The sequence below is a fragment of the Amphiprion ocellaris genome, chromosome 1 (genome assembly GCF_022539595.1).
Source record: "Amphiprion ocellaris isolate individual 3 ecotype Okinawa chromosome 1, ASM2253959v1, whole genome shotgun sequence".
In the NCBI taxonomy this organism is placed as follows: domain Eukaryota; kingdom Metazoa; phylum Chordata; class Actinopteri; family Pomacentridae; genus Amphiprion; species Amphiprion ocellaris.
The window spans coordinates 16,158,134-16,176,510 of record NC_072766.1 but is presented as its reverse complement, the minus strand read 5'-3'; the positions used below and the strand labels follow the sequence as shown (position 1 = coordinate 16,176,510).

At 37.3% G+C, this 18,377-nt stretch overlaps 1 protein-coding gene across 1 annotated transcript in view; it reads right to left on the bottom strand.

Moving 5' to 3' along the window:
• Positions 1–1,123: 1,123 nt before the first annotated feature.
• Positions 1,124–18,377, bottom strand: part of tspan15 (tetraspanin 15) — a 37,653-nt gene continuing 20,399 nt past the window's right edge. The window contains exons 5-8 of the mRNA XM_023281767.3: positions 10,263–10,379; positions 7,725–7,775; positions 5,926–6,042; positions 1,124–3,878 (exon numbers count right to left, since the gene is read on the bottom strand). Coding sequence (XP_023137535.1) covers positions 3,711–3,878; positions 5,926–6,042; positions 7,725–7,775; positions 10,263–10,379 — 453 coding nt within the window. The 3' untranslated portion in view covers positions 1,124–3,710. The remainder of the gene's footprint in view (positions 3,879–5,925; positions 6,043–7,724; positions 7,776–10,262; positions 10,380–18,377) is intronic.

Below are 18,377 nucleotides of genomic sequence, written 5' to 3'. Positions count from 1 at the left end.
ACACTTGCAGAGACAGAAAGGGAACCAAACACTGTCAAGCTGGGTCAGCAGCTGTCTACACAGCAGCAGATGAAGAGCCAAAACACTGTAATCTGGTGACTAATCTGTAGTTTTGATTACAGTAACACAGCTACTTTATATATTCTTGATTACCAGAAGGCAGCATTAATTAGAGAAACAGACTGTAGATAAACAAGAAGGCTGTATTTGCATTTAATTCTGATGAAGCTAATATTTCTTGGTATGAATTCGAATGTCATGCAGAAAGGACTCACTTAACTGCATCCAAATTCTTAGCTGTCTTGGTGGCCCAATCTTAAACTTAATTGCAAAAGATGTTCTGTGACTGACGGGTGATTAGTTACTCTGTCAGAATTTACACCATTGTAAACTGTAGATTTCAGTTCTGAAAGCATGTAAAATGTCCACTGGCAGGATGAGAGAAGAAATCACTGAAGTACAAACTAAGTGATATTTGTTTTGCTTTCACTTCCAAATAACTGGTTTTCCAGCTATTGTGAGAGTTCATTGACAGATCTTACAAGTTGATTGTAACTTGTACAAATTATGAACTAGATTACATAAACATGAGCCAGTATCTCTGGGAATTGCGTGTATAATGGAAGCCTCCATTAAACTATGTCTTTTATTCATTCTGACAACAATGTAGAGTTTAATTTTCTTATTTTATTGAGATTGTTTTAGAGATGAACCCATTTAGTTTTCCAACCTTTTAATGTGTCTTTGACAAAATTACTTATGTTGCTCTTAAAAACAATAATGCATTTAAAAATATTGTCAACAATCTTTATTGACAAACAGATTAGTTCCCCAGAGTTTGTCTTTAATATCGACTGTTTGTATTATTGTATGACCATCCTGTTACATTTTAGAGACAATTTGTAAAGCTGAAATTTGAACTAACTCACTTTCAATTTAAATAATTTTCTTTGTTTTATCATCTGCACTGTCTTCACATTTGATATTCACATACTTTGCACTTTTACATGAAACTCAGTTTGAAACCTGAAACACAATATGACCATTAATTATTTAACAGCCCCATCCCATTATGAGTCCATATTAAGTGTCAATCAGCAATCAGCTCAGAAACAAACAGTCATTAAAGGGCATTAAATCGTTTTATTTTCCACCCTCAATCAGCAAAACCTTTGAGAATATTGTTCTTTCCTTTCCTGTTATGCAAACCAGTGAACTGACCAGACTACTAACTTTGAAATGATGCATTTCCCAGTGAGTCCCACATACTGAATGCATGCATGTATTTATGTACACTCTAGCACAAACATGTGAGAACAGTTCAATGTCCTTGCAACAACAAAAATAATACAACATTAATAGCATTATGCATCATCTAGATCTTTAAAAAGACAACAATGGGACTTTACCTGTGACTGATGTAATTTATGTTGTGTATCTTACTTAACAACATTCTCCACACATTGAGGGGAACTGTTATTGTTTGTTTGGTTCTAAGTACACAATCTGATAAAAATGAACAAAATTGATAATAAAATGCACATAACAGTAACACTGTTAAAAAAAGAGGGTCAATATATTCATAGTTTAGTTTCCAGTTTCAATCAAAATAGCTGAAAATAATGTGATGCCTCATTAATTATTCACGCTTTAATTCAATACCATTAGATAAGCCTGGTTTAATGAGGCAAACAAATGAGGTAACTCGAGTGGTGTCAACAGTGTAATTACAATCATGCAAATGGATAAAAAAAGTCTTTATTTCCAAAGGAGTTAAATCATCAAATATAAAACTCACTGCAGTTCAACCAGCCAGAAGACATGGTGCTGTTTTACAGTGAATCTGATTCAGTATGAGTGCAGCCTGACTGCAAAAACGAACAAAATGAAAATCCCTCGACCAACAGAGTATATACACAACACTTTTACCTTCAACTCACCAGTAAATAGCTTCACAAGTTACAAAGCTGAAACAGTCACAGAAATTCAAAAAAAAAAAAAAAAAGAATTCAACAAAGATTATGTCTTTGGTATCAGTTAACACATCAAGTTGCCCATTAAATTCAATTTAGTAATTCTGTCATAACAAGTGCATATCTGCAAATTCTTAAAACTGCTCTGGATTATATGCTGCAGGATGTTTTAAGGCAGTTTCCCTCCACTGTACAGTACATTCTGGTCAGCCTATTTAAACGTCTATGCAACGGCGTCTCCTAGAAACTACACTTTTTTAAATGTTGCCTAATTTGTTCTGAAATAATCGAAATTGCAAGCTGGTTTGTATTCTCTTGTACAAGTGTTCAAGCAGTGACTTGTAGGAGGGTGGTCTGGGTAGCTCACGGTAAAATGTTAAATGATCTTATGCAGCTTATGTACTTGTGCAACACTTTTTTTTTTTTTTTAACCTTAGCAGTGCTAAAAGCTCAAAGCACTTTACAATGTTTTATTCACATGTACACATTCACACACCATTGCAGCACCACTGGGGAAAACTACAGGTTCAACATCTTGCTAAAGAAATCACCATGAATCGCTAAACTTACAATTAGTGGACAACCGCCTCTCCCACCTGAGCCACAGGCATCCAAAGGTGCACAAGCCCAGCACTTTGACACCTAAGACAGTTCCAATTCTGAGTCTTGTGTGTGATGAGGTTTAGAGAATAAAAACACTTTTTTTTGAAAATAGGGGAAAACATTGTAGTTTTCAGGTAATAAAGTAAACATGCCATAGCTTGTGCTTCAGGTCACAAGACTGTGATTTCTGTGATCTGTGTTTTGCATAAACAATTTGTGACTTAGCAGAGTTGCTACCTTGAAGCTTTACTTCATGTTCAGATGAAACTGTGTATCTCACTAATTGGTTAACTATTAATATATGAGCATCATTTCTAGAAGACTTGGTTGCTATGCTTCACGGTAACCCTGAGATATCCCCTTGTTAATATGGCAGTGCCACTTTATTTGTACTCATTTTAAAATCAACATAAAAATACAAAAGAATAATCAGTGCAGTGCTTTGCTTTCCTACAACAGTAAATACACTGGTTAAATACTGTAGCACACACTTAAGATCAACTGGAAAGTCAAAGTTAAAGGCTGAAGAACATGTCTGTTGACATGCCATTGAAGATGACACTTGTTGAGTTGAACACATCATGAAGGTTCAATGAGCACTTGTCTGGTCCTAAGGAGATGTAAAGGCTAAGTATGCATTCCACAGATACATTTCATAATAACTCATTGTTAGTCTCAAACCTCAGTGTGTCTACTTTCATGAAAAATAAAGGCACATTGCCTGCTTAAGGATTAAAGAAAACACTCTCTCAGCTGGTTGTATAAAGAAGTCATGTGTTGGTTTAATCATTGGAAAAAAGCAAATGCAGATATAAAAGTAAAGTAAAGCTGCAGATTGTGACTGCGTGATGCAACTGAAGAGTCTAATTTCATGTAGTGACATCAGTAGCAGAAGTGGTTGTATTGGCTTCTGTGTTTATCCCTGAGACTGTCTGAGGCACAATGCAGCTAAAAGCACTTCCACTCATCCATTAGGAGGCTGTATTTCAACACAGTAATTAATAATTAATAGAACAGTGGACACTGAGGAGAAAAAAGAGCACTTGAATATCAAACTCTAAATAATCTGATGCTGAACACTGTGAACACACTGTAAGTGATGGCTCAAGTCCATTTTGGTGCTTGTTGTTTCCATCAGTCGAACTCTGGCATACACCTAAACCATTTGGCCATGCGGCCTTGCCTCTTAGCCTGTCTTTCCTCTGCGCTTGAACTCAGCAGCCCGTCCATGTAGTGACCGTATTCACTGATGGCGTCTTCCACACGAGTGATATACAGCCAGCTGACTATCACACCAAAAAACTACAGAAAGACAGAGAGAGACTGAAGTCAAACAGGAATGAAGGGAAGGAAGGTCATCTGATGTTGTGTCTCATTAGTCATTTGTGTCATTTGTGTATTGACCTAATGTTTAAGCCCTCCAGTGTAAAATACAAGGAACAGATTAAAAGACTCTTAATTAAAAGTCTGCAGCTTTTAACTGAGTTTGTGTTTACACAGATCATGTGACGTGGTGTTTAAATGATAATAAGGAGAAACAATTACTACTGTCAGCATACAGATGTAGTAAAGTCCTCTCACACACAAATTAAAAAGTCTGTATTTTCTCATTTTACACTCTGAACAGATCCATCAAATAACAGTTTGAAAAGTTACTGCTCAGTCAGTGAAAGCACATTTAGAGCAGAAAGGGCTGCAAATTAGTTATATAAAGTTATAAATGCTAGAGTGTGTGGCATCACCTCCTGCTATGTCCTTGTCTCATACAAATACATATTAAATAAATGAATATACAGACAATGCCTTATTTATTTATATTTTGCATCTTAATTTCATCAATGTTTCAATTTATTATGGAATAAGTCAAGTTAGAGAGAGATTATAAATCAATAAAAATAGAATATGTCAAAATATGATTTCTATTTGACGAACTTTATCAGATTATTGAAGTCATAAAACCAGATATCTCATAGCAGCTGCAGCATCTCATCACTAGCAGATTTCTAACCGGTTTGTTAAAACAACTGCATGAGGAATGGTCTAATGTAGTCTCGCAAATCCAGTTTCCAATCACAGACCAATCACATCATCCCTTTGGACAATGCAAAGTGTGCAATATAGCATTAGGAGGAACTTATTTTGGTAAAACATGCTTGGAAAACATTTTTTTTTCCATCTACGGTGGGTAAACATGTCAGAAAGGTCCTGTTAGACAGCAAATGTTTTAAACTCTTTTCTCTGCAGATTTTAGCCATAATTGATGTAGCAGGCATGCCTTATCACATGATCCACATCTTTTACCATGTAGGTTGCTTTCTCACACACTGTTGTGAATGTTGTTTCATGGCTTGAAGGGAATTTTTAAAACAGTAACATGTAGACAGAGGAAGTGAAGGAGAAATCAGCATGGAATACGTGGTTGGTGACAGGCTTATACCCACAGTGTACATCCGGTCAGATGAAGCCTTGCGCAACCTCACTCATGTCTCCCACTCCTCTTAACAAAATAGAAATGAGAGAACTGAGACGTCCTTCATTATCCATTTTTATGGTTCGTTCATCGGACGAGGATACGTAAAATAAGCTCAATGAGAAGCACCCATTTTCTGAACCACATCTGCTCTCATTTCCTAAAACAGCTTAGTGCTTATTGAAGTCAATCACAGTCTAGTTTCATATATTCATGGCTGCGTCTGAAATTTAAATGCATCATGATTTAAAATGAGATGTTAGAGGGTAGAAATTACAAAGTGATGAGCAATAGCTTCTGTGTCTATTACACCCACGTCCTCTAATGGTCCTGGTAAAAAAACTTGATAGGTTGGTGTATCTTAAAATTGAGCCTGTTTGATCTACATGCACAGCAGAGCTGCTAAATAAAATGGACCAACGTTGACAGCATTTAGTAAAAAATGTTCTTATGACTTCATCACTGCTGAATCAGTAGAGCTGTCTGATGTGCCTGAGACGTGAAGTTATTTACATTTTCGCCCGTTTAGTCATCAGAGTTGCATTACAGGCTGTTGAATATGGATAAATGTTTTTTCGCCTGCTGTGCTTCTGATGTGCTCTAGATGAATTCCTGCCAGCTGTATCACGTACAGGCGGCTCTGTGAAAATCACAGGTACATAGGACACAACTTTGCAACCACACCTGTGAATATCAGAAAAAGGATTGGTGTCAAGCAAACATAGGGTACATGTTGTATTTCCTTACAACTTTATCTTCACCTTACCTAAAATCATTTTTACCTAGTTAATAGTAATCACTTTTGACTCCACTCTGAGCATCATAAATATTACACCGTCGGTGAGAGAAATGTGTGTTTTTCAGTGAGTCTGTGTCTACCTGAGGCAGCAGGATGCCTAACAGCAGTCCAGCCATGATCTTGTAGTTGTCCATCAGCCAGATGAAGAATGCATCAGTGCAGCCTCTAATGTAGATTTCGTCAATTAAATTCAAACGCTGTGAGACACAAAACACTTATCAGTCAGATTTCAAAACTATGTAAAAGGTAAAGGAAAGGCCCTTTGCTAAATTTCGTTTCGCCTAAATTCATCGCAGTAATGTCTTCATTTGAAGGTTGTCCTCAATATTCCACAGTTTGTGGCAGTAATGATAACAACAACGCAGTGTACAGTATAAAACAGAAGTGAATACACCTCCGCGTTATATTCCTTAAATGTCAAATAAGACAAAACGAGGTCATCTCTCAATAAGTGCATTACTTTTGACAAGTTGACAAGTACAGTACTCCCTCTTTTGAACAATTAAAAAGAAAAACTGTATTGAAAAATAGAAGCCTCTAAGCAAAAACCAGTACAGCAACAGTAAATACACCTGTGATCCCTTAAGTTAAAAAACCTGTGACACTGAAACAAAACTGAGAGCACCTGTGATTTCCAGTTAGCCAAACTGTATGAACGAAGCTATAAAATGACCTGTGAACACTAGATCTTTCTCTGTTTTGGATCAGTGGGGGTTCTACCTACATGTCTACATGATGGCTCCACATTGAAAAGAAATGCTTGAAGTACTGAAAAATATGATTATTATTAAGATGTAAACATATACAGCAAGATCAAGGACCTACTAAAAATCTGTCAAAATACAGTTTCAGCAGTAATCAGCAGATACAGAATGAGCCATAGTATCACTAATCAGAGCTGCAGTGGCTGTGATCCTAAAACAACTCATAACTGCCCAATTTAGCTCAGATAAACATCCAGGAAGTGCTTCAGACTTCGCATGGAGGTTATCAAAGGTAATCAGAGTTTCTGTGACAACGCAGACGGTGCATATTGTCAACCTCTATCGACTTCATTCAAGGAAAAAAATGTTAGTTGTTCTTTGGCAAAAAAATGCAAGATTAAACTTTGGTAAAAAAAAGCAACAACAATAAAACAGCTTGATTAATATTGGGATATCAAGGTGAATTTGTTAGACTCAGATGTGGTCCAGCATGTTTGGGATGAACCTGGCCAGGACTACCACAGTGAATGCATAGTCCTGACAGTGAAGCATGGAGGTGGGAGCGTGACCGCTAAAATAACGGCTGACAGGATGACTTCCAGTAACAGTCTCTTGGCATAAAAAGAATATTCCAGCATCCAAAGCACACTGCCAAAATCACAACAAAGGTTTCTAAAGAAGAAAAAAGTGTCTGACTTGTCTTGAATACAACAGAACATGACTGGAGTATTTCAAAGAGAAAGGCAGAACAACACAACCCCTCCAACAAAGAGCAGCTGAAAAGAAACAGTCTCTGAAGGATGAGAGAACATCTCTCTAGAAATCTGGCATTCTTCATGCTGAGAATGATTGTTTTTTTGTTTGTTTTTCAAAAAAGTGCAAAACAAAGTGTTGGAAAAAGTAATTGAAGGTGTACTGACTTTTGTTGTACCAATCTGTGGAGCCTGTATTTTAAACATTGTAAATCTAAACTATCGGTTAGGTGATAATGCACAGACGTGATTCTGTCCATGGCAGCTACAGAAACTACAGTAATTGCTGGGAGGCATCCAGCTATCAGTGAAACACACAACATGAAAACACAGCAAGTGTTCAGTGTTTAAAAACTACTGCATCATCAACAGGCATCTGTTTTTCCTTAGCTGAGTTACAGGAGTGCATTTGTGAAGTCTTACCTCTTTCTCCAGCACCTTGTACCCACACAGAGTGTTTGCCACTTCATTCGGCTGGAGGGAAGAGAAGCAGAAAGAAGGAGGTAAAGTTAAGAGAAACAGAAACTACGTGGAAGACAAAAAGCTGTGACTATCCTCCAATGTAAGAAGTCTCTTAAAACAAGAGCTACACTGTTGAGGAGAAACACACTTCATCTGCCTCTCACACACAACAGTGTTTGATTTTCTATAGAATGTATCTGTGAGCATGTTTCAAAGCCCGATAACGCTGAGCATGTGGTTTTGCAACTTAAAATACATTTAAATATTCAAATATGATAAGATAAATAGCCTCTGAGGCAGGCAGAAGTGATCATCATTTCTAAGTCACAACATGAGGTGTATAAGGTCCAATTAATAGGTGAACTCCTTACTTGACTTACTTGACTACTTACTTGCTTGACTTATATCTATTTCCATTTGTATCAAAATAATCTTACTGTTCATTCAGAAAATGGCAAAACTCATGCCATCAATTATTTCAATCACATTATTTTTTAACTTTATGTATGTATTACAGATGCCCTTATATTTATAACAGTGGCATGGTGGTCTGCCAGTTATGTTATTTAGCATTGAGTAGTTGCTACAACCAAGAAAGGATTATTATAAATAAAACTCTATGTCTGCATATTTCTTTTTAGCCAAGTCAACTCAATATGGAAGACAGCAGCTGTGTTCTGCTTCATCATCTGCATCAACACATGCAGAGTGGGTTGTGCTGTTCTTTTCCATCCACTGCTTCCCCTACTGTGTACCTAGATCATTGCGCACCGGCTACCTCTAAGCTGCTGAACCAGATTCACTCTACTCATCGACTGCAGTCACCCCAACACTAACAGAGAAAACAGATTTCTATTTATGACTAGAATTACTAAGGTTGTATGATAAGTTGCAGTTGACATCAGTGTTTTTCCAGACCTTTTGGATATAAAATGTCATCACTTCATCATGTCCTATCAGACTTTTGTGCAAAATGTTGTTTCATTCTGGTTATAAATTCTAAAGGTTATGGCCAAAAACAGGTTTTGTGCTGTCGCAGTGACCTTTGACCAACGAAGTCTGATCTGAATTCTAATCTTTAAGCATGGCTAATAGTCATACTATTTAATGCTGAGCAAATGAGATGACTTCAGTTTCATGAGTTCAGGAACAGTATAGAGCTAAGCCTTAATTACTCTGGCTTTCAACTCGCCCACGGACAGCTGTGGCCACCAGAGATGCATAATTGTTGTTATTATACTACTTTGAAGTCTGCTTGAAGTCCACGATGACTTTGTTCCCTATATGCGCTGTAGGATGACATCAACATAATCTGCTCATGCACACTACAGCAGTTGTAACATAGTTGATGGCCAGACTGTCTGTGCAGATGTTCAGTGAAGTGTCTATGCAGACGTTCACAGACTTGGGCAACAAAATTTGTGTCTCAGGGCCCTCAGAGGATCCTTATATACGGTACTTGTGGACACAGAAAGCATTAGACCGGCCTTGACTTGTTCATTTCAGCAACTTACAGCAACTGTTGTCTGTTTGGATGCAAAGTTTTTGTTTGTTCTTTCTCCCCATAATCACTGAGGAGCTTGTGCTGTTTTGCGTGGGGGAAAATTGCCTGTGTGGGGCATGGCAGAGGCTTAATCACTATTATATCAAAGAGGACATGCATTTTGAACGTAACTCCACATATTACAGCTATTACTATAATGACATACTGCACACTTTGATCTGCATGTTTAGAGCTTCACCTGTTATAAATAAATAAAGCCACAAATTATAAAGTGCCTCATGCAAAAACTTATGAAAATATTTTTGAACTCTGATCTTGAAAACTGTTGACACAGAATCCATTCAGTTAGGAGGTGCCTTGTTTTGGAATTCTGATGTTTCCAGCATTTAACACAAAAGAAAATTGAATGTTAAACTAATTTCTGCACAATTATATCCTTGCACTCCTCTAACATTATCTGACTTATTGTATCTAGTTGAAAATATACCTATATTGATGCAACAGAGGCAGATTCATCTTCATTTTGATTCCACACATTGTTCTTCTTTGTCAAAAACTAGTACCTCCCTTACCCATAATGCATCTAGCTCAATAACAGTTCTGTCATGGTTTCGGGTGTATTATAGAAGTAGCAGCTAATGTTGCCTCGAGCAGAGATAAGGAGCAGATTATAGAGGTCTGAAGCTTATTTAATTCCACACTCCAGTTGTTATTCAGGTTCAAACTTGTGTTCTTTTAGACCATGCCAAAAAATGTTGGTACTTTCGGTGGCAGTAGTAATAAAGCTGGTTTGGTCACAATAAGTGAACCCAAACTATAGTACTGTGAGTCTTCGTAACAGCTGAATATTTGTAATACAGTACTAGTAGCTAAAAAGCAGTAATATCACAAGTAGTAGAAACTGTAGGGGATACATGCCATCAGTTATAGTTCAGCAGAAACAGTAACAGCTGCTACAGTAGCAGTTGGCATCATATTAAGACAGTAATACGTACCTTTCTAGTAATGCAGCAGGTATACGGGACACCGCAGGCTAGTGGACCAGGTGCAGAACAGTTGTGGTACATGTTGACTTCCCAGTCTTTATACTCCTGACCTCCACAACACTTAAACTGCCAGGGAAAAGAAAGATGGTAGCAATTAACAAGAGAAGTGAGCAGAAAAACAGAATAAAAAAGCCAGAGAGGGAAGAGATATGCCAGGCGAAAAAGAGGCAGAGAGGGGAAAGACAAAAACAGCCCTGTAAACAACATTATTTCTGCAGCACTGGCATAATGCCAGTGACGTTTTGGGATGAAACGAGCCACAATCAACTGCAATTTGCATGTAATTAGCATTAAGTCTGCTTTTTGGTATGTCTCTATCTTTGCCAAAATCACTGTACAGTACAGCTCGTAGATAAAATATAATATTATGGCATATTATTATTGTCATATACACATGTTATGACATATACATAGACTTTTTCATTCACAAACTTTGATCATCGATCACAGTGTTGAAACATTCAGGTAGGCAACAGAAATTGGTAGATTATGAAACGATGTAATTTTGCAATTATAGTGCAATTCTAATTTTATACAATATCTGTACTTATACAATAACGAAGCAAAACATAAAAAAAGCTTTCTATCCTCTCTTACATATAACAGCTGGAAAATGTAATTAATCTCCAGTGAGAGGCCTCTGCTACGTCTCCTCCACACTCAGCCAGCATCTGAAAGCAGCAGACTGGTGGGTTTCCTGCTAAATCAATAAGACTTGCAGCCCCACACAGCAAACTGATACCTGCAACCACCTGTTGTTGGTCCACAGACACAAAATAATGCGACACCAACCAATTTATTTCTTATTGCCTCTCTTCCAGCCTCCAAGGAAACAAAATAATATCACCCCACAGGGAAAATGAATGAGCCTTCTAAAAGAAGAGAATTATTACTGGTTTTGGCAGTGAGCTTTTAAATCACACAGACTAGAAAAAACTACATCATTGTTACTTGTACATGGTAAATTGTTCCGCACTACATTCACTTACATAGCACTATTTTACCTTAGGGGGTTAGAGATCACTTTATAATGTTTTGCCTCATTCAATTTAATTCAATTTAATTTAGAGAATAATACATAATACATCTCTGAGAATTGAACACATCTCAGTAGAATAGAACAAAATAAAATAAAGCTCTGAGCACTTCACATAAGGTCAAGACCTTCCCATTAATATATTACAGAGAGAAACACAACAAAGCCAGTGTTTCCTATTCACACACATCAATGGCGGTGGAGCTGCAGTACGAGGTCCTCGCCCACCATCAGAGGAAACTTCAGGGTCAGTGTTTTGCTGGAGGACACTTGTAGAGGTCGGTCACAGTCACACATTTAACTGAATGTTCCTGCATTTCAATTTAGCTTTGCGTTGGAGTGTGTGATAGTCTAAAATTTATCACCAAGATTATAATCATTATTACCACAAACGTACATCAGTTCCAAATATCGGTGGTCGATCGGTATCAGCTACAATACTTGATTACTCACAATCAGTCTCGGAAGTGAACAAACCATACTGATTGGCCTCTAGACAAAATGGAAATAGAACAATTTGATGCAAAACAGTTTTCTATTGGTGGGATTATTTCAGTCAATATTAAGATGGCTATTATTATTTAGACTTGTCACTGACTCTGGAAACATCATGTAATGATAAAAAAGACATATTAAAAAGTAGATTTCTATCAACTTTACATATGATTAAACTGAGAAACAAATAAAACAAATGTAAAATATAAATAAGACTGTCTGCAGGTTCAACACAAACATCTGCTGCAGAAGAGTGACGACCATCATCGGCTCTCCACACCTGCAGGAACATCTCCCTGACACCAGCCGAGGTAAAGTGACGTCGAAGCAGGAACCTGATTGAGGAGTTCAATCATAATCCCACAGATGGTATCTTTCCACGATTGGCTCGGCTTGCGTTTTTTCTCGTACTGAGCAGGGTTACTATGGCAACAACACATCATCAGTAGGATAGAACTGACCTGTCTCAAAATTCAGCTCATGTTCCCTGTTAGTGGATGACCAATTCAAAGGCTCACTGAATGTTTGGTGTTTCAAGGAGGGCGGAAAATGAGGTGCACTTCACAGCAGAAGACACAATAAGAGCCTCACTGAGAAATAGAATGTTTCAAACTAAAATTATACTTGCAAATAAAATACGACTAATTATCCAACCCTCTTCTATGGGCAGGTTTTCTATGGAAATTTCTAATTGTAGATATTTTGGACTTTTCGGAGCAGCAAAAGCACAGCCAGCCGATAACTGTAAATATAGACCCATCTGTGCCTGACTAGTGATAATATGCACACAGATATGACAAATATCTGAGACCCAATGGTTTTCAATGTTTGAATTAAAAACAAGTTACAGGCTCAACTGAAGGCAGTCAGAATAAATTACATTGACCATCTCATGCTTCCATTCAGTAATTTCTACTTGATTTATACTTTTATTGGGGTGGATAGCAGCCGCACAGCTGCATCAGAGATTAAACAGTGACAGAAAAACCAGACTATTAGCTCAGCTTGGATGTCACTTACTGAGACAAATGTTTTATTGGGAGGGAGAAAGTGAGGCAGAAACCAAGGATGACACAAGGGATGAAGAGGGACGATGAATAAATGAATAAATATGAGAAAGTCTTTGCCAGCCAGTGTGATCAGTATGCTGATATGATGCCACTGTGCCAGAGTGTTACTCTCTGTTCTTGTTGGTGGGACTCTGCAGAGCTGTTTTTCCAGCACTGGGTCAGGACCCAAACAAAGGTCACAGAGAGGCAAAGAAATTATGATGTGATTAATGCCTGCAACTGAAAGTTCAAAAACACTATAACTCTACACGAAGTTTACAGTTTAGGAAGTGCGAGTATGTGATAAAACCCAATCAAACAGTTAGTGCAGGAAATCCCATCTTTGGGAGGATTGATGTGTTTAGTTCATTACACATCCTCCTGAGCTCAATCTTTCACAGCCCACCTCTCTAAGCCCTCAGACAACAAAGAGACTCTACTTGCAGTGACTTGTAGAACGTTGGCTGTGATAAACAACACTTGTTTTGTAATGTACCAATTAAATGTTGATGGATGACAAATATTCTTCAGAATTCAATTCAGAGCTCAGTTAGTGGTGTCTCCTGGAATGAAATATGTGAAGAATGTGTGACTGATTTCGTTGCCAACTGCCCAGTCGACTGATGAGCTGCTGTTGTCAGGCACTGTGTGGCTAACTGGCCAGCTGAGCCGACTACTCCAAGTGTGAGCTGTACGACGAACTCACTCCATGTTGTGTTCCCTGCATTCATATAAATTGCACATGCTAAGAAAAAAATTGGTCTGTGTGATGAATGATTTTGCTGCAGTAGCACCCTGTGATGCCGTTTTGTGTGTGTGTTTGTGTGATGGAGCCTCTCTGAAGTGAGGGTTTGTGTGTGAGGTGAATCGATGGCTATCATGCTGTTCAATTTGACAGTTGTATTCAATTGGGTGATTAATAATCACACTTCCAACACCAATTCCCACATGTACTTTAGAACAGTCCCATAATTCCTATGAATCTAGGCCCTTTTATTAGCTACTCAAGCTACCCAGAGTGCTGTTACAATAATAAAATTCTGAATTTCATGCAATACTCGTCTAAATATATCGATACAGATACTGTAACAACACCATGGCAGAAATCTAAAACATTAGGAAAAGCAATGGACAGTAAATTACCTTAAATTAGCCTTAGCTTTGTAAATTAATTGAATAATAACACAAAAAATATATCAACAAAAGAAGCTGTAACACAACAAGAGGACAATACTTCATCAAACTGTGTTCATACATTTATATATCCAACCAGAACTGGAGGAAGTCTTCACTAAGATCGGCTCTCTCTCGTGTCACACTGCTGCTTATTGAAGGGTAAAACCCCAAGGAGGCAAGTGCAGTAGCACTTTAGCACACATTTTAAACCTCCACTTACACTCTTTCTGCAGGAATTCAGTCCAATATAATTGTGAGTAATGTGAGCTAATGTTACCAGTGTGAATGTTGCACTTGCATATACAGATGACTACCACATTGAATTAGCAGTTATGATGTTATCTATCATATTTGCTAACCTGTTGCTTTTTGAACAAGTCGACATGACTGTCAGTGAGATGTGATTTGCTAGTTGGACCTGTTGGCTCCGTCAGACTGCGAGGTAAAAGATCTTTTGCGGACAGGCTTTGTGGTGTCAATGGACTCACCCTGACTATGAACTGCAAGGGAAATAATGCCATATTTTGCTTTGTGCATCCACTTTGTGAACAGCCCTAAACTTAAACCGAATTTATTTGTGATAGTTTTCTTAAGTGTTTCAAGCTAATGTCTTCTGTTCTTCATTAAACTAGAGGCATAACTATCTCTCCCATTTCCCAGTCTAACCAGTGAGCACGTTTCTATTTATTATTATAGACTTACTCCCATCTCCTGGAGTTGAAGATTCAACAGATTCATTTTTTTAACCGGTAATTGCCCCTCAAAGTGTTTACACATAGCGTTAATGTGCCAATCACTGATCAGTACGCTCTTTAGAAACCCAATTAGCTGCACTTCTGACGAACAACACCACAAATCTGCCTAAATTAGCAGTAAAGCTGGCCAAGCTGTAGGGGACTGACACTGATGTTGTGGAGTTCATCCCTGAATAAGGAACTGAGCCCTGATTAAATCTTCACCAAACTTATAACTTCTTTTATTCAGCAAAGCAATTCTTTTTGTGCATGAAATCTGACTTTTACCTTCAAGACTAGAGAGTTTTGTGAAAGGTCAAAATGATTAATGGATATATTTTTATATAATCAAGTTTACACTGATAGAAAGTATGCACTGATAAAAAAGTAAGGATAAGTAAATTGACTTTTTAAAAGTTAACAGGAACTGTTATTTGACAATTTGCTGTTATTTGACAGATTTTCCCAGTTTTGTTGAATCACAGATAACTAATAAATTCACAAAGAAATGGCATTAATTTACAAGTTATCCCTAAAAAACAGGCAAAAAATTGAAATAATGTCCACATCAAAACTTTATATAATAGTAATTTGTACTTTTACAACATTTGCCTGTAAAATTAAGAATTTACTGCATTTAAATCCAAAAAACAACACTTCTTAAAAACAAATATTTTTTAAAAACAATTAATTGAAATTGAAAAAAGAAAAATCGTGCATACTAAGGGTTATTTTGTAAATGTTTTTCTACAGACTTTCTATGATTTGTTAAATTACTGATAAGATCTAGCAAAATCACAGAAAAAATAAACTCTTGTGTTGAATGTCAAAAAAGGTCCAAATTGTAAATAATGTCCACAATCTGCTGACAGATTTTCCGTTTTTGTTTCAACAGAATTAATTTTTTTTATAGTGTATGTATTTATTATCAGTCATGCCATGATCATATTTCTTTTGAATTTTCTCTGCTACAAGTCATAAAATTGCTTTTCCACTACTGGAACTTTGTCTTTCTGCAGGTATTTCCAGATCTGCAGCTGCATCTTTCAGATCTGTGGTTCGTGGCCTCAACAACCTGCTCAGCGTTTATTGTTGCATAGTTCATCTTTTCTCTCCACACCCCTCCTTTAACTCCAGCCGGTGGTGGCAGACAGCAGTCCACGCTAACACTGATTCATTTGTTTCTTGCTGAAATATCAGCTCTATGTGCCATCGCACACCAGTTACAGCAGCAGCAGAAGAAAATGGACAACAACCCATGAAAAAACAAAGAGGCCTCAACTCTAAAGTTACCCGACGCTGCTGCGACATCAGCTGATCACCTAACATGGAAACTGTGCAGAGAATTACATATTGTGGTTACAAGTAGTTGTAGGCTGTTGCATGTAGCAGTACAGACGCGTTTTGAACATCAGATACCACAAACTTTTTGATGTTTTGCAAAAGACTGACCTCATTCAAATGGCATAAAAAAGCCACATTCATCATCTACTGAAGTCAGCAGTAAGTGAAGAATAAAGAAATAAAGCTGTTTGGTGAACACAGGACTGTGCTTCTTTCAGCAAATAATAGACTTTTCTCTGTTCCTCCATCCATTTGAACTGTAGGCAAAACACTTCCTTTATTCCTGCAGGCGTTCCTACCACATTTTAATTTTCCTCCCTTGGTTTCACCTTCTGAACCTTTTCTTCCTATTCCTCCTCTTATTTCCTTCATGTTTCCTGTACTATAAATTACAATATATATCCTACTGCTTTATTTCTCACACAAATGAAGATTTCAGCATCTGAAAACACCAACTGAACCTGTGCAATGAAACAATCAAAGTTACTGCATTTGAAGATTCGAAAGAAAGTATAATTTTGGCTGAAGTTCAACATAGTCAAGACTGACAGAGTATATTCTGAACAGATACAGCATGCTTTCACTGTAAATTGTAAACATACTGGACATATTGTTGTGTAATCTTCAAATGCTGTAGGAGTATAATATATCGGGGTTTTTTTTAATACTGTAAAAGCTACATTATTACTGCCACAAATTCTATATTGACCACATGGTACAAAGACGTTCTCTGGAAGATAAAGGCCTATATCTCAAGCAAAACCAAGCTCTTGAGGATCTACAGTAGCACACTCTGACCAAACAATCTATCGCAGCACATGACTGATGGACTGTTTGTACCAATGTTCATCTCACCTCCGCTCTGACGGATGAGCACGTTGTGTAAACACAACTGATCAATCAGCAGCTCTCCAGAGATGAAGACACAGGTCAGTAATAGACCGGTGGAGAGAATGAGTTGTTCTTCTCAGATGATAACATTGACTAATTTATTTCAAATGACTTTAACACTACACTTTGGTTCTGTTCAGTTTGCTCACTTACCTTCATTTACATAACTACATCAATTTCTGTTTAACGCTCGTGTGACAGTCAAATGATCAAATGTGAATAACAAAAGATGCTGTTTTTCCTCTTTTAATTCCATTACTTAATTGGATGCAGAGGTTAAATATTTACATAACTGTCACCAGAAAGTCAAATCCAATGTATACTGCATGTACAATTATGTAGCAAGAGAGTATTCTGACCTTATCGTTATTTCTACGCAATTTTTTCAACTCCACACAATAAAAATTTCAATGCTTATTGGATTTATTCAATTTCAGGTGACATGTAGTATCATATGTATGTATATGTATATCTGTGTAATAAGAGAGGGTGCGGCCTGAAGTGATTAATGATTTATATTAAGGTGTGCATACGTAATAAACAGTTTCATTACCTTAGGTAAAAACTGCTAAAAAAAAAGTGACGTAACTGACACTGGAAAGTAAAAATCAGCAAATGTGTATCAGATGGATGCAACACTCCCAAAATAAATTTCTGAAGTGTGACCACCCAGCAGTTAAACACTTTGTTGCAAATATGGCAAATAGGCATGGAGAATAAAGTGCACATCAACTGAAAAAAAATTGTGGAAAATTTATTTTTTCTATTCTGGAGCTGCAGCCAGAAGTACAAGCTGTCAAGTGATCATAGACATGGACAAAGTTTAGCAGGCTGAAACTCGAAACCTCTGAATAAGATCCACATGTTGAAGTGCCAACAGGAAGCCGGTTGCTATTATCAGTGCTATTAGAATAATCCTGATAGGAAAATATTTTCAGAGTTTGAACAAACACCTTATAGGTGAGCTTAGTCACTGGTAACATGAATTAGTGTATGCTATAAGCTAAAACGCTTGGGGTGATCATTTCACTTCAATTACCAGCTGAACCAAAAGGTCACTGCGACTATGCCCCTCTGAAAGGTCACATTAAAAGGTGGGGTGAAAATTTGCACAAGTGGCAGCCATAAGCATTGGTTCTATTAGCACAGTGTTAATACAAGCATTAGCGCTCGTAGTAGCAAATAAGTGTGAGACATCACGGACTGTGCAAACGAGGATAACAGCACACACTTTCAGACACTCAGTTGTACACAAAGTAGTTAAAATAACTGCAAATAATGTGACAAAAAACTGACAGAAGTCACATGCTGCCTGCCTACTTTTTAACTCCAACTGAGA